The 17,502-nt window shown below is 41.8% G+C and overlaps 1 protein-coding gene across 3 annotated transcripts in view; it reads left to right on the forward strand.

Annotated features, from left to right (window-relative positions):
- Nucleotides 1-451: 451 nt before the first annotated feature.
- nlk2 (nemo-like kinase, type 2) overlaps nucleotides 452-17,502 on the forward strand; it is a 144,706-nt gene continuing 127,655 nt past the window's right edge. For all 3 annotated transcript variants that reach the window (XM_078422168.1, XM_078422167.1, XM_078422169.1), the window contains exon 1: nucleotides 452-1,041. In XM_078422168.1, the coding sequence (XP_078278294.1) occupies nucleotides 494-1,041 (548 nt within the window). In that variant the 5' untranslated portion in view covers nucleotides 452-493. The remainder of the gene's footprint in view (nucleotides 1,042-17,502) is intronic.

The raw sequence follows: 17,502 nt of genomic DNA on the forward strand, positions 1-17,502 counted from the left end.
TGGAGGGAGGCGAGGGCGGGAGGAGGGGAGGGAGCAATCGGCGGGGGGTGGGACTGACGGACGCTCGAAGGCTCCGCGTCTAGTTTCGCCGCTGTCGGTAGTTTGGGGGGGGAGGGTGGGGGGGGGAACGGAAAGAGGGGGTTCGGGGGTGAAAGAAGAAGAAGAGGGAGAAAAAAACCCGATTCACTTATGGATTTGACAAAAAAGTTTCCCCAATTTACCTCATGTCTGAGGTGAAAGTCCTCTGTGATCTCGCCTCTTGAGTCGGATTTAAAGGGGAGAGGAGGAGGAGGAGGAGGAGGAGTGGTGGTGGTGGTGTTTCTCCTGAGGAATCAGAGCGGCGAGGTCAGGAGAGAAGGAGGTGGAATTTGCTGGAAGATGGTGTAGAGGGGGAAGCGGCGGGTGGGCAGGGAGCGAGGGCAGTGCGGCCGAGGCGGGGCCGGGGCCCGGGGCTGGGGCCGGGGCGGGCGGGGGAGCGCCGCGTCCCTCGGTCATGGCGCTGTGCGGCACCAGCACGGCGGCGGCCGGCCAGCAGCGCCAGAGCGTCGCCAAGCTGATGGCTTATAACGGCGCCGGGGCCGCCCACCACCACAACCACCACCATCACCACAACCACCACCATCATCACCACAACAACAACCAGCAACAGTCGCATCCCCACCATCCTCATCTACATCCCGGGGGTGGTGTTGCCGGTGGAGGTGGTGCAGCAGCAGCAGGAGGAGGAGGAGGCGGCGGCGGCATCGGTACAGCCGTACACCCGGTCCAACATCACCACCACCCGGCCTCCGGCGCCGCCTCGTCGTCCTCCTCCTCTTCGTCCTCCTCGTCGGCGGCGGCCGCCGCTGCTGCTGCTGCTGCTGCTGCTGCGGCGGCGGCGGCAGCGGCGATGCTGAACCCGGCTCAAGCGCCCTATTTCCCTTCCCCGGCGCCCGCCGCCGCCGCCACGGTGCAAATCCACGCCGCCGCCGCCGCCAAGGTACATCAGCTGGACATCGAGCCCGACAGACCCATCGGCTATGGAGCCTTCGGAGTAGTCTGGTAGGTGCGAGGCCAGAGTTGCCACGATTTTTGGATCTGTTGCTAAGAGTTTGCACAGCAGGTCATTTTTCAGATAGCACGCCCAGCGCTGTGTGTGTGCAACCTCGCAGGTGCTCGGTACCAATTCCATTGTATCCGTTTGCATTTCAAACCCCACATTTGCTAACTTTGCACGCTCTGCTCTTCTGACACAGAACTTGCTGCTTGTTTCAGATTGTTTTTGTTCTGCTACATTAGTTGAGGTCGAATTGGCATGGTGGGGGTGGTCATAGTTTCAAAGTACGCTACTGAATGTATTAAAATTAGTTTGCCACTTTCTTGCCTTTTTTAAACGACATAAGGAGTAGGTACTTTTTGTCACTGCCGCCCATGCAGTTCATTGAGAGGAAGTTTGATGGATTTTGCTTATTCAGGTGTTAAAGGTAGACAATTGCCGACGATCTATTGACTTCTAAATGGTACAACGCGAAAATTCGGCATGCGTTTTCCTGTTCTAATTGGAAACAGAAATGGTCCATTCTTTCTATCTAGAGATGCTGCCTGTAACTCCAACATTTTGTGTCGATCTTTGGCCCAAATCAACATTGCTCAGCTGACAATATAGCCCGAAGGAAACTCAGCGGCACTTGCGACTTGTATATATTTTTTACCCTTCGTAAAACGAAACGTAAAAGTTATTAGGTTAGTATTTTTACAGTCTATCTTGAAGTACTTGTGGGTATGTGTAACATTGGGCTACTACGAGGAATTGACCTCGGAATTTTAATTGTTGTCGTGCATTACACAATATTTTGTGGGCACTCAGTTGGTTTAAAGCATTGGATTTTTTAGTGTACTCACTACAGAGCTATTGGAGCAATTACTTCCAAGAGTGTCTTTGGGTTGGACAGGGTTTTTTCATTCTATATTTGCGACCGTCTTTGGCTTCAATTTGTGTAGCAAGGTGAAATCACTTGAGGCCTGTAAATTTGTGACTTGCCTTTCCGTAAAGAGACAATTATCCATTTTTATCTTTATTGGTGTATTTCAGCTGGTCACGTGAATTCGGTTTCCAAAGACTTAGCATCGTGTAGTAATTACAGATTTTTAAAAATGCGAGTTTCATAATCGCGGCGGTGTTACTGGTCATTAGCAAATTATTGAGGCTTGACACTTTGGTAGTCTTGACATGCCGTATATCACTTAAGTAATTCTGATGCGACAACTTGCATATCTGATGTTGATCACAAATTTAGGATACCCCGATGCTGAAACTTTTGTCATATTTATCATTTGTAAAACATCTTTTGAACATAACCGAGTAATCTGATCAAAGAATAATATGCTCATATTATTGATGATGGTCACCAAGTTATTAGAAACGTTTTGTATGACCTTTGCATGACAGCGACGTTGTTCGGTCAATGAATTGTTAGTTTGCAGTATAATTCAGATTATAAATTAGGCCATTAAATTAAAATGTTGAGTTACACTACATTTTTATTTATTATTCCACTCTACTGATCTTAACCCTTTAAAATATGCACATGTTAGATATATAATTAAGCAACGTTTGTTGAATTGTAAAATCAGCATCAAGAAAAATGATTTGAAAAAAGGTGGTGGTAAAGCAGGAAGTTTTCTAAGGATAGCCAGTGGATAGTATACCAATTACACTAAATTGCAATTGTTATTTTTGAAAAGTCCTCAGACTTTGGAGATTAGGCCTTACTATATGATGTTAAATTTTACATCATGCAATTTTTTTTTTGCATTTAAACTGCTTGGGTCTCTACAATCATACAGTGCTTTATTCTGAGGTTATTGGAAAAATAAACCATTTTTGAACAATTCTGGTTTAAGATGCATCCCCGATCATAGGATAATTTCTACATCAGTTAAATTTTACTTTAGGTTTATGTCCAATGGAACAGTTTTAGGTAGACACAAAATGCTGGAGTAACTCAGTGGGACAGGCAGCATCTCTGGAGAGAAGAAATGGGTGACTTTTCAGGTCGAGACCCTTCTTCGGACTGATGTCAGCAGAGTGGGTGGTACTGAGATCGAATGTAGTCGGGACAGTAAGACTGGTGGGAGAACTGGGGAGGGGGATGGAGAGAGAGAGGGAAAGCGAGGGCTATTTGAAGTTAGAGAAGTCAATGTTCATACTGCTGGGGTGTAAGCTACCCAAGTGAAATATGAGGTGCTGTTCCTCTAATTTGCCTTGGGCTTCACTCTGACAAAGAAGATGGCCCAGGACAGAAAAGTCAGATTGGGAACGGGATGGGCAGTTAAAGTGCTGAGTAACCGGGAGATCAGTTAGGTTAAGGCGGACTAAGCAGAGGTATTCAGCGAAACGATCGCTGAGCCTGTACTTGGTCTTGCCGAAGCACAGCAGTTGACACCTGGAACAGCAGATACAGTAGATAAGGTTGGAAGAGGTGCAAGTGAACCTCTGCCTCATCTGGAAAAACTGTTGGGGTCATTGGATGGAGTCGAGGGGGGAGGTAAAGGGACAGGTGTTGCATTTCCTGCGGTTGCAGGGGAAAGTACCTGGGGAGGGGGTGGTTTAGGTGGGAAGGGACGAGTTGACCAGGAGTTGCGGGGGGGGGGGGGGAAATGGTCTCTGCGGAAAGCAGAAAGGGGTGGAAATTGGAAGATGTGGCCAGTAGTAGGATCCCGTTGGAAGTGGCAAAAATGTTGGAGGATTATATGCTGTGTGCGATGGCTGATGGGGTGGAAGGTGAGGACAAGGGGTCTCTGTCCTTGTTACGAATGGGGGGGGGGCAAGGGGGAGCATGAGCGGAGCTGCGGGATGTTGAGGAGACCCTAGTGAGAGCCTCATCTATAATGGAAGATGGGGAAACCCCGTTTCCTAAAGAAAGAGGACATTTCCGATGACCTGGTAGGGAAAACCTCATCCTGGGCGCAGATGCAGCATAGACGGAGGAATTGAGAGTCGGTGGTAGTCTTTTGCTCATGGAACAGTTTTACTTTTGTTTTTAACTTTGGGCTATCTGACCATGTGAAATATAACAGTATGATACCAATCCATGTGAAATGGGATGCATAGGGGTAAAGTGTGGTCTTTAATCTTAGCTTAGTTTATGACTGGGATAAGTTACACTTAATATAATCCTTAACATTTATTAATTTGAACAAAACTCTTGGGACCTTTGGTAACGATGAATTTGCATCCCCTCCCGTATGAACCTGTCTCTTGAGGGGTGAAATCCAATGCTGCATCTCAAATGGGGAAATTTTGTATGGACTGCATTTGCCATATTACCCTATTCTGATATGTGGTGTTGCATGTAAAAGCAAGTTTTGATGCCAAGAATTGGCTATTCTGATCACCCTAACAAAGGATTTTTAAAAAAAAAGCTTATGTAACTTTTGTTTGGTGGACTTAAGGTCCTTCATTTTAACTGCCTTAATTAGTGTGAATAAACTTTAATTATTCCATTGTAGAGATCTGCAGTCAATGCTTTCTTAGTTCAATTAGTACCTATGGTCAGCGCAACTGGCCACAAGTGCTTGTTGGTACTATTTTTGAGAATTGGATGATCTTTTAAACATGAGACAGACAAAAACTCTGGGTGACATTTTGGGTCGAGATCCTTCTTCAGACCTTTTAATCCTTCCAATCTTTCAAACATGTTTGGATCCACTTCAGGAAGGTAGCCCATGACTTTAAATGTTCAAAACTAGTCATTGGATTTTAATCCAATGATTATTTGCTTGCCTTTTTGAGATCTTGCTAATTTGCTTTCCATCTTGTTGATTTTTGTACCTCAATTTTTGTATTTTTAACTCTTTCATATTTTCCCAAATTGGGTAATGTTTGATTCAACATCAGCATGTTTGTTTCCCAATTTTATTCCAGGAAGACCATATAATGTAGGTGAACACCTTGAAATACTTTTTTTGATATAATTTATTTAAGATATGTTATACTGTCTCCTTGCTTTGATCTGCAGGAATTGTTAGAACATTGTAGGGAACTATCCAGCCAAATATTTATCATTCGCTCTACACCAGAGCAGATTACTGCATTTTCCCAATTGTTTGTGGATCTTGGGGTCCACAAACAAACAGCTGTTGTATTTGCCTACACAGGCAATCCCTTTGTTAGGTAAAGGTTTTGATCCTGAGAGCTGTCCATTAGCCAATTTTCCTGCAAGTATGAAATGTTTTTTTCATAGACTTTAAACTATGTTGTATTCTTCTGCATATACTCTTTATAAAATTATTTCTCTGCATTGAATAATCCCCCTAATATCTATAATTAGACCAAAGAAACCTATTGTATCGAATCATTAATGAATAATCAGAAATATTGCTAGCTTGAAAAATGCTTTCAACATGTATGTATGAATTTGTGTAAATGGAATTTCCTCAAATTAAGATAATTTGTAATTTGGGGAGCCCCAGTATTTAAAGATGTAATTGTTGACTCCAAGGAGGACTAGAATTTGTAATGTTACTTTTTAGCCAATTAAGTTAATTTTCATAAATTGTCATATTCCCAAATTTATGCCACTGGTATTTCCCTCCCGTTAATATTCTGTTCCTGATGCAGATTTCTGCGCAACGCCATTGGCTGCATTCAGTTCAGATTTGCTTTTATCTAATCCTTGTCTTGCCAAATTTAAGACACACCTTTTACACTTCCCATCCAACAGTTTAAATGTTTCTATAAATATCATGTGCAATCTATATTTATTTCAATTTTCATTATAGAGTCTAGTTCTTTAACCACAGCTGACTTAAGACTAACTGACCTACATTTTCTCAGCTTTTTAGAAGTTTGATATGTTTTGCTTTGTGGCCTAATTTTCCATTACAATTTTTGGAAAACTTCAATCTGCAATGATCTCCATTTCTTCTTGGGTTCTATTCCAAATGTCTTAAATTTCAGGCTTAAGTTTTCTTCAATTAATTGCTTAGAAACTAATGAGAGGGAGTTAAATGAAATTGATTGAAGATGAAACGATGGCTAGTTTAGAAGAAAATTCGGCAACACTTCAAATTAAGAATACTTGAGGCATCATTGTCATATTTCAGAATTTGATACTGTAAAGTGTTTATATACGTTTTAAATTTGAATTAAGGGTGTGCATTGAATTTTGGGGTAAATAAAGTTAATCTAATATGATATAGCATCTAACGTAGTAAAACATGACACTAAAAAATTACCAGTCACATGATCTTTTTACATTGACTTGAAGGCTTGCTCTGAACTTTATTGAATATCGGAGGTATAGCGGGATGAAATGTATAAAATTGCAGACCTTGGAGTGGATGCTGAATTATGGTTTAGAACAGTGAGGTGGTGTATTTTGGGAGAATAAATGTGCAAGGTTCATTTTTGCAGGATGTAGATAATTTGTAGAATTTTGTATATCAGTCCATGGCTGTATTTATCACTTTCAACGTCATTAGAACAGAAGCCATAATTTATTTTCATGTACAGAGAAAAGCTGTTGTTGCGTGCTAACCAGTCAGCAGAAAGACAGTACATGATTACAATCGAGCCATTCATAGTGTACAGATACATGATAAGGGAATAACGTTTAGTGCAAGATAAAGCCAGTAAAGTCCAATCAAAGATAGTCTGAGGGTCTCCAATGAGGTAGATAGTAATTCAGGACTGCTCTTTAGTTGTGGTAGGATGGTTCAGTTGCCTGATAACAGCTAGAAAGAAACTGAAATCGTGGACGCATTGGTGATCATTTTTCAATGTTCTATAGATTCAGGATCAATTCCTGTGGGTCGGAGGGTAGCCAATGTTATCCTACTTTTCAAGAAAGGAGCGAGAGAGAAAACAGGGAATTATAGACCAGTTAGCCTGACATCGGTGGTGGGAAGATGCTGGAGTCAATTAATAATGAGGTAATAACAGCGCATCTGGATAGCAGTAAAAGGATTGGTCCAAGTCAGCATGGATTTATGAAGGGGAAATCCTGCTTGACTAATCTTCTGGAATTTTTTGAGGATGTGACAAGTAAAATGGATGAAGGAGAGCCAGTGGATGCAGTGTATCTAGACAGAAAGCCTTTGATAAGGTCCCACACAGGATATTGGTGTGCAAAATTAGAGCACATGGTATTGGGGGTAGGGTATTGACATGGATAGAGAATTGGTTGGCAGACAGGAAGCAAAGAGTAGAAATAAAAGGATTTTTTTCAGAATGGCAGGCTGTGGCGAGTGGCGTGCCGCAAGGCTCGGTGCTTGGGCCATAATTATTTACAATATATATTCTTGATTTGGATGATGGAATTAGAAGTAACACCAGCAAGTTTGCAGATGACACGAAGCTGGGTGGCAGTGTGAACTGCGAAGAGGATGTTAGGAGGTTGCAGGGTGACTTGGACAGGTTGAGTGAGTGGGCAGATGCAGTATAATGTAGATAAATGTGAGGTTATCCACTTTGGCCGCAAAAACAAGGAGGCAGATTATTATCTCAATGGTGCGGGATTAGGTAAAGGGGAAGTGCAACGAGACCTGGGTGTCCTTGTACGACGGTCACTGAAAGTAAGCATGCAGGCACAGCAGGCAATGAAGAAAGCTAATTGCATGTTGGCCTTCATAACGAGAGGATTTAATTATAGGACTAAAGAGGTCCTTCTGCAGTTGTATAGGGTGCTGGTGAGACTGCATCTGGAGTATTGTGTGCAGTTTTGGTCTCCTAATTTGAGGAAGGACATCCTTGCTATTGAGGCAGTGCAGCGTAGGTTCATGCAGCGTAGGTTTATTCTTAATTGTTAACTATGTTTGTTGTGTCATTTGTGAGCGGAGCACCAAGGCACATTCCTTGCATATGCACATACTTGGCCAATAAACGTATTCATTCATTCATGAGGTTAATCCCCAGAATGGCGGGAGTGTCATATGAGGAAAGATGGGAAAGACTGGGCTTGTGTTCACTGGAGTTTAGAAGATGAGAGAGGATCTTATCAACGTATAAAATTATAAAAGGACTGGACAAGCTAGATGCAGGAAAAATGTTCCCAATGTTGGAGGAGTCCAGAACCAGGGGCCACAATCTAAGAGTAAATGGGAGGCCATTTAAAACTGAGGTGAGAAGAAACTTTTTCACCCAGAGAGTTGTGAATTTGTGGAATTCTCTGCCACAGAAGGCAGTGGAGGCCAATTCACTGGATGAATTTAAAAGAGAGATAGAGCTCTAGGGGCTCTTGGAATCATGGGATTATGGGGAGAAGGCAGGCACAGGTTGCTGATTGTGGACGATCAGCCATGATCACAATGAATGGCAGTGTTTGCTTGAAGGGCCAAATGGCCTCCTCCTGCACCTATTTTCTATGTTTCTATGGCCTTGAATCTGGTGGTGTGCATTTACACTTTTCTATGCCTTTTGCCTGATGGGAAGGGGAGGAATGGCCAGTGTGTGACTTGTCCTTGATTATGCAGCTGGCCGTGCTGACGCAGTGTGAGGTAGAAATAGGGTCAATGGAAGGGAGGTTGGTTTGTGTGATGGTCTGAGCTGCATCCACAATTCTCGAGAAGAATGAGTGTGAACAAAGATGGTTATGCAAAACTCTGCTCTCGATTGATCTTTGGTTGATTGTTGTCCATTTGTAGAAGGATGCCAATGCCCTGATGCTGAGAATATCTACCAGAATGGTACTTGAAAAAGGGGGCAAGCATTGTGAGAATAGAGAAGTTGGTGTTACTCTCCTCTTGACCAAGTGGTTCAGGGGGAAAACTAAGAGCTTCTAAATTTATATGGAACTTTCTTTAAAAAGTTCCATTCATAGCTTGGGTGAAATCCAGATAATTGGCAGAAAAATCAGAGTATTATGAGACCTTAGGCAGCAGTAATGATCTGGATTCCACTACCAGCAAAGCTGTAGAAGTGTAGCTGATAAAATTTGGTGATGCGGAAGGAAATATTTGTAGTACACATGGGAAGTACATGGGGCAAATGACCTCCCATGCTGCAAGACCAATTTATTAGTACTTTCATCCACTGAGTTATTTGTCTGGAGAAGAGTATTAGTTGACTGTTTTGCTTGTTTAAGGCATTAACTTGCCTTTAATTTGAGTTTTATGGTTGTGCTGCAAAAGACTTATTGGTCTATCCTGAATGTTACATTGCATAACTTTCTTTTGTTTCCCATTAAAATTTTCTTATTGAGTGATATTAGAGCATGTTGTAAAATCTCTTCATCTCTGATGTGTACTAATACTTTAATATCGTAACAAGGATTGGGTTTTAAAATCAAAACATATTAGTGCATCTTTAAGAAATGTTCAAGTTTTGGATCCTATAAAATTAAACATGCTTTAAAGAAGTTTAGTTTATTGTCACATGTACTGAGGTACAGTGAAAAGTGTTTGCTGTGTGCTAACCAGTCAGTGGAAAGGCAATACATCATTACAACTCAGCTTGCTCATGATGCACGTAGGTTTTGATAGTGTCAAGTTTAAGATCCACACATGCTTTCTAAATTGAATATTTTCAGATCCCTTCTTTAACACTATTTTATTTGTAAGAAGGCTGTTTCTTGAGCTTTCTGTCGGAAGCCTGAGAAAAATGTGTCCAGAGTATCTCTAGAACTAGGTGTGTAGTCGGCAACTGAAGAAACACAATCTGCCATAGGCAATGATGGTCCAATTCTATACTGCTATCATTGAGTCCGTCCTCACCTTCTCCATCATGGTCTGGTTTGGCTCAGCCACCAAGCACGACATCCAGAGGCTGAAAGGATTGTTTGCACAGCTGAGAAGGTTGTTGGCTGCAACCTTCCCCCCCATTGACGAACTGTACACTGCAAGGGCCAGGAAGCGAGCGGACAAGATCATCTCTGGCCACAAACTCTTCAAAGCACTTCCCTCTGGAAGGCGACTCCGGACTGTCAAAGCAGCCACAGCCAGACATAAAAACAGCTTTTTTTCCACGAGTGATAGTTCTACTCAATAACCAAAGTCTGTAGCCTCTTTTTTGCTCTGGTTTATTTTCACCCCCATGTTTAGACTGTAATGTTGTATCCTTATTGTTTTGATGTGGTTATGCTCTATTCTTAATTGTTAACTGTATGTGTTGTCATTTGTGAGCAGAGCAACAAGGCACATTCCTTGTATATGTATACTTGGCCAATAAACGTATTCATTCATTCATTTTGTGAATGCTGTAGTAGTCGTGCTTTTATTTCTGGGAGGCTTGTGAACTTTGAGCTGATATATGGGTATTTATGGAGTTGAATAATATTGATGGATAGAACAATGTGGATCATTTTGAATGGAGAGGAAGAATTTTAGCAACTTATCATATCATATCATCATATATATATACAGCCGGAAACAGGCCTTTTCGGCCCTCCAAGTCCGTGCCGCCCAGCGATCCCCGTACATTAACACTATCCTACACACACTAGGGACAATTTTTACATTTACCCAGCCAATTAACCTACATACCTGTACGTCTTTGGAGTGTGGGAGGAAACCGAAGATCTCGGAGAAAACCCACGCAGGTCACGGGGAGAACGTACAAACTCCTTACAGTGCAGCACCCGTAGTCAGGATCGAACCTGAGTCTCCGGCGCTGCATTCGCTGTAAAGCAGCAACTCTACCGCTGCGCTACCGTGCCGCACAACTTCAACAATTGTTTTCTAAATAAGGATGTGCATGTTTTATTGCATGACAATGAAGTAGTGAAAATATTGCATTTCATATACGTATTTGTATATTATGAATATATAGTGGATAGATCTTTTTACATTCACGGCATTGTCTAGTCCAGCGTTTCTCAACCAGGGTTCCCAGGGACCCTAGGGTTCCGCGAGAGGTCGCTAGGGGTTCCGCGAGAAATAGTGATAAATAGGCTCATCATATGTAAATGCATTTTTGAGTCATTTTTATGTTTTGCATTGTCAATAAACTTGAGAAAAATGTAAGTTTTTTGCTTAAACCAGTTATCAGAAAAATATATTGTTTGCCTTATGAACTTTAAGTTTATGAAAGAGAAAGAGAGATTAATAAAGAAATATAATAATTTTTACGTGGGGGTTCCCCGCAAGGGTAAAAAAGTTGAGAAATGCTGGTCTAGTCTATAAATTCAGTGTTGTCAAATCTGTGGTATCATCTAGTTAATGCATTATGTACAAAGTATCATCATTACCATTCATGTGGCCTCATTGAACAATGTACCTTCAGGTGTTTGCAGAGCTGTTACATAGGTCACAGCCCAGTAGGTCCAGGCAATGCCTTGGATTGCATTCTTACCTCAGTCTTTGTGTTGGCTGCCACAAGCTTCTTTCCATGTGTCCCTTAAACATGTAGTCCTGCAGCTTGGAATTTGCCAGGCAGCAGCATTCACTTGACGACATTCAGTCATATTGGAAGACCAAGAGTCGGGCAGAACTGTGCTTTCAACTGAGTTGATCTTTCCGCAGTGTTTGATGTTTTTCTTGGTGTGCATCCCTGAGACCAGTGTTATGCAGCTGCTTGGAATGATCCTTGATAAGGAACCATGCATTCTTTTTGAGACCTTTGCAAGTGCACAGTCCACAGAGGTGAATGATTATCTTAGGAGAGGTCAGATGAGAGGATCTATGGGGTCTTGTGAAATGTTTCTCAATGCATGTATTGCATTGAGAAACATACAAAACACTCGCATTGTTATGGGGAAGCTGTTGAATATCTGTAGTTGCAGAACAAGTGTGATATCCTGTACTTTAAAACGTCAGTTGGTGTACATCTTGGCCACAAGCAGTCATGTTTTTATTAGAAAATTCTTAGGTATTTTGGCGTATTGTTAAATTGCACTCCTCTCAATGGTCTTTGTTTACCACATCCACTGGTTTAAACGGCAGCAACAGTACTTCACAATCTTTATTGCAGTTGATGGGCAATATTACGAGGTTTTTGTAAGTTGAACATTGTTTGAACACATGTGATCTTTGCAGCTTTTATAGAAGTTCTAACACACTTTTTTTAAGAATACAATTTTGTAGGCAAGCTAGCCATCTGAGAAAAAACTTCATGTACCAATTGTCAGAGTCACAGAAACATTGCATTAATCCTATCTTTGATTTCAGTCTTAATGTATTTAACATTTGTTTATTATTTGACTTTGATGTTGTTTAGGATGCTATTTATTTATTCTTTGTTCTCCTCATTCCTTCTGAGGTTCCCATACCCCTGTCAGATTCTCAAATTGCACCAGCAAAACCCCTTTGTTAGGATGGGCTGGCTCTGGAGAGGGTCCAGAGGAGGCTTACCAGAATGATCCCAGGAATGAGTAGGTTAACATATGATGAGCATTTGATGGCACTGGGCCTTTAGTTGCTGGAGTTTAGAAGAACGAGGGGGGACCTAATTGAAACGTACAGAATAGTGAAAGGCTTGGATAGACTGGATGTGGAGAGGATGTTTCCACTAGCGGGAGAGTCTTGGACCAGAGGTTATAGCCTCAGAATTAAAGGAAGGAGATGAGGAGAAATTTCTTCGGTCAGAGGGTGGTGAATCTGGATTTTCTTTGCCACAGAAGGCTGAGGGGGCCAAGTCAGTGGATATATTTAAGGCAGAGATAGATAGATTCTTAATTTGTACGGGTGTCAGAGGTTATGGAGAGATGGTAGGAGAATGGGGTTAGGAGGGAGAGATCAACCATGATTGAATGTCTGAAGAAGGGTATTGACCTGAAATGTCACCCTTTCCTTCTCTCCATAGATGCTGCCTGTCCTGCTGAGTTACTCCAGCATTTTGTGTCTACCTTCAATTTAAACCAACATTTGCAGTTCTTTTCTATACAGTCATGATTGAATGGCGGTGTAGACGAGCCGAATGGTCTAATTCTGCTCCTATCACTTATGATCTTATGATTTATGATCTTTGACGAACTGTACACTGCAAGGGCCAGGAAGCGAGCGAGCAAGACCATCTCTGACCCCTCTCGTCCTGGCCACAAAATCTTTGAAGCACTTCCCTCTGGAAGGCGACTCCGGACTGTCAAAGCCACCACAGCCAGACATAAAAACAGTTTTTTTTCCATGAGTAGAAGTTCTACTCAATAACCAAAGTCTGTAATCTCTTTTTTGCTCTGGTTTATTTTCACCCACATGTTTGGACCATAATATTGTATCCTTATTGTTTTGATGTGTTTATGCTTTATTCTTAATTGTTAACTATGTTTGTGTTGTCATTTGTGAGCGGAGCACCAAGGCACATTCCTTGTATATGCATATACTTGGCCAATAAACTTATTCATTCATTCATTCTTTCTTTGACTAGAGTGGTCTTGGTCCTGCAGTGTATCCTGTCTGATTTGTGAAGGTTCTTCTGCCCTAGAAACTGTCTCAAATTCCATAACTCTGTCCGTGTTATTCCGGCAGTCACCAATTTTGCCTTGTCCTCTATTTCTGAATTTGCTAACACATGACATTGGCAGTAATCCTCAGATTACCACCATTGTTAGCGTATTTTAAAATCTTTTTTTAGCCCCTTAAATCTGCTTGCAAGACCTCATCCTGTTTTCTGTCATTGGTACTGCAGTGTATTAGGACTCCCATTGAATGCAACAGGTTGATTTTTTTTTCCATTTTGGGTGAACGTAACGGGTTGCAGTAATGGGTTTAATCTCAAAACATTGCGCTAAATTAATTTGTCATGTAGTTCAAGTAACAACTGAAATTTGTTTTTTGTTTTAAATTTTGGAGAATTTTGAATGAGGGACCATAATTATAATATACAGGGGTAATCTTAAAATTTATCCGAATAGGAATTTTGTAGAGAGTATTGACTCTGGAATTCCCTCTCCTGGATAATTCTGAAGGTTAGATCATTGGAGGTATTTAAAAGGAGGGTAAATGTTTGAAAGGTTTTGTATGTCTGACCATATTTTTTTAATTCTGTTTTTATTATTGAAAACATTCAAAAATAGTGAAGCAAAGTGACAAAGCACTTAATTCAGTCTGAAAAGCTGTGTATTACTTTACCTAAATGGTTTGACACAGTATTTTCAATACTTTGTATCAAAACTAATTTCCGCCTCAAAGCTTTGTTCTGCAATTATCAATAAGGTAAATGACATCTCTGAACCTGTGACAGATGTGACCTGGTTCAAGATCCAAAAAGCGGTCTTCTATTACTGTTTAACCCAGTAACCTTCAGCAATTAGAAGGGCAGGTATGACCTAGACAAGGCCATCGGGAAAGGAAAGGATGTTTTCAGTCTAAACTGGAGAATCAGGTGGACCTTTGGCAGCTGTGGCAGGGTTTGCACGCCATTACTTCCTATAAGGTGAAACCAAGTAAAAGCAATACATCGCTCCCAGATGAGCTCAATGTTTTTTGTGCTCACGGTGAAATGCAGAACCTCTCTGTATCTTCTCAAGGCCAAATGACACTGTAATCTGTTGTCAAGGATGTCAGAAGATTCTTAACGAGAGTGAACGTTTGGAAAGCCCCCTGGCCGCATTCTTAAATCCTGTGTGGCCCTACAGGTTGGAGTTTTGTGGACATCGTCAACCTTTCAACTGAGAGGCAAGGTCTCCACCTGCTTTAAATGGACATCCAAAATATGGGTGCTTAAGAAGAGCAAGGTGACATGCCTGAACAACTATTGACGGGAGGCACTAATGCATTTCTCTTCGAGCTTGGCTATGATGCATATCAATTCCAACAAGAGCAAGCATCTGGACACACCACAACAGATCAACAAAGCATGTAATCTCTGGTTGGGGTCTCGACCCAAAATGTTATCTATTCCTTTTCTCCAGAGATGCAGTCTGACCCGCTGAATCACTCCAGCACTTTGTATCTAACTTCAGTTTAAACCAGCTTCTGCAGTTCCTTCCTACATGTATTCTCTGGCTCTCCACTCTACACTGGACCACGTGGGAAAAAGGAATGCATATATCAGGCTGTTGTTCATTGACTGTAGCATGGCATTCAACACCATCATCCCCTCTAAACGTATCACATAACTCGGAGAAGAGTCTCTGCTCATACCTTTGCAATTGGATCCGCAACTTCCTCATTGGCAGACCATAACCAGTATGAATTGGGAACAATACTTCCTTCTCTTACCATCTGCACAGGAGCAGCTCACAACTGCTTACTCAATCCCATGCTGTACTCTATACACATGACTGTGTAGTCAGACGCAGTACCAATGCCATCTTTACATTCTCTGACAATGCTACCACTGTGGGATGAATAATGGATTGTGTTGAGTCAGAGTACAGGAGGGAGATTGATAATTTGATTGGTACCAGTGCAACAATCTTACTCTCAACATCAGCAAGACTAAGGAACTGATTGACTTCAGGAAGCGAAAACAGGTTATCCATAAACCAGCCTCCCTGGGATAGCAGTGGAGGGAGTCAACATCAAGCCCCTGGGCTTGCGTGACTGAAAATCTGTATGGGGCTGTTGATGCAATCACAAAGTAAGCTCATCAACGCCTCAACTTGGATTGAGGAGATTTCGTACGTCGTCGAATACTCTATATCAAGCATCTCAATATGGTTGTGCAAACTCAGTTGATTGCATAATGCCCAGGTTTGGTAACTGAATACACAGGAAAGAAATGTCACCCATTTGTTCTATCCAGAGATGCTGCCTGTCCTGCTGAGTTACTCAGCATTTTGTCTACCCAGGAAAGTGTGAACTTTGCCCAGACTATCATGGGTTTTGAACTTCCCCACTGTAGAAAGGAGCTACAGGAGGTGGTGCCTCAAAAAAGGCACCTAATATCATGAAAGACCCCAATCATCCTGACCACACTCATCTTGCTGCTACCATTGGAAAGAAGGTCTGGTAGCCTGAGAACCGTGACCTCCAGGTTCAAAAACAGCCTTGTCCCTGTAATTAATAGGCTTTTGAACACTGCACAACACAAAACACTACTTCAGCAACTTTGCTTCGTCTGGTTGCCTAGTATTACAGATTATTAATTTTTACAGTGATTACAGACTTCTACAGATGCATCATAAAAAGCATATCATCAGGTTGCATCGCAGTTTGGTTTGGTCACAGATTTGATTTGCCCAAGACTGCATTAAATTGCAGAGTTGTGGATGTAGCCCAGTCCACCACACAGACCATATTCCACACCATTGACTCCATCTGCACTTTGCACTGCATCGGGAAAACAGCCAGGATAATCATAGGCCAGTCCCATCAGGCAGAAAATATAGAAGCATGAAAATACATCTCATCAGACTCTGAAATAGCTTCTTTCCTTGTGTTACCAGGCTTCTGAAAATGATCCTTCCACAAGTTAGGGCACAGTCTGATTCTCCTCTACCTCATTGTGGACTTTGTCTCTGGACTTGTGGTACTATAATGCTCAGAACTATATTCTGCAGGAGATATGTTTCCCTTAGTGTAGGAAGGAACTGCAGGTGCTGGTTTAAACCGAAGATGAACACAAAAAACTGGAGTAACTCCATTTTACTACGTTTATTCTGCTTCAATGTTGGTTATAATCAGATTGGTTGCAAAGTTGTTTACAATCTGTGACCTGCGTGGGTTTTCTCCGAGATCTTCGGTTTCCACCCACACTCCAAAGACGTACAGGTATGTAGGTTAATTGGCTGGGTAAATGTAAAAATTGTCCCTATTGGGTGTAGGATAGTGTTAATGTACGGGGATCGCTGGGCGGCACGGACTTGGTGGGCCGAAAGGGCCTGTTTCCGGCTGTATATATATGATATGATATGATATGATAATCCAGCTTCACTGTGCTAGTTAAGATAAATAGCAAGTTGGAAACTGGAATAACTGTTTCATTCTTGGCAACTGTACTGCCGTTCAATTAGATCCTTGCTGTCCACCACTCTCACACCTTTCTTTGCCATGATCAAATTCTCTGCCTCTGGATCCTCCCAAATTTTAACTTTGGGGAGGATGGAACTGCAGATGCTGGTTTACACCAAAGATAGACACAATGTTGGAGTAACTCAGCGGGGGACAGGCAGCATCTGGATAGAAGGAATGGGTGAGGTTTTGGGCCGAGACCCTTCAGACTTTTTGTTTTGAGTGGTATTCTTGTTAGGTTTGATTATATTTATGTACAGTGTTTTCTGATTTAATTGGATAGCGTGTAAAACAATGCTTTTCACTATACCTTGGTACACATGACAGTCATAAATTACATTATTGATGATTGTATTTTTGTTTTGAATTAATATGCCTGTTAAACTGCAGCAAGTACAAATTTTAGTGTTCTGTTGCTGGTACATATAACAATTAAACACTCTTAACACTCTTCAAGGTACACAACATTGTCCAAGTGGGGAGGAGAGTTCTGGTAGTTTGTTTTTCTGAATATAAACAAGACCAGACATTTGTTTTTTTACAGCACATGCACAGTGGTTCCAGATGCCTTTTTCAATATCTGAATGACGGATAGGAACTACTAGCAGTTATCAGCAAATCTTACTTCTTAGTGCCAAATTCTTAATTCCTTGGCATTCTTGTTCAATTTTTTTGCACTTTTGAAGATAATTT

This window comes from Rhinoraja longicauda, chromosome 26, assembly GCF_053455715.1.
Source record: "Rhinoraja longicauda isolate Sanriku21f chromosome 26, sRhiLon1.1, whole genome shotgun sequence".
Taxonomy (NCBI): domain Eukaryota; kingdom Metazoa; phylum Chordata; class Chondrichthyes; order Rajiformes; family Arhynchobatidae; genus Rhinoraja; species Rhinoraja longicauda.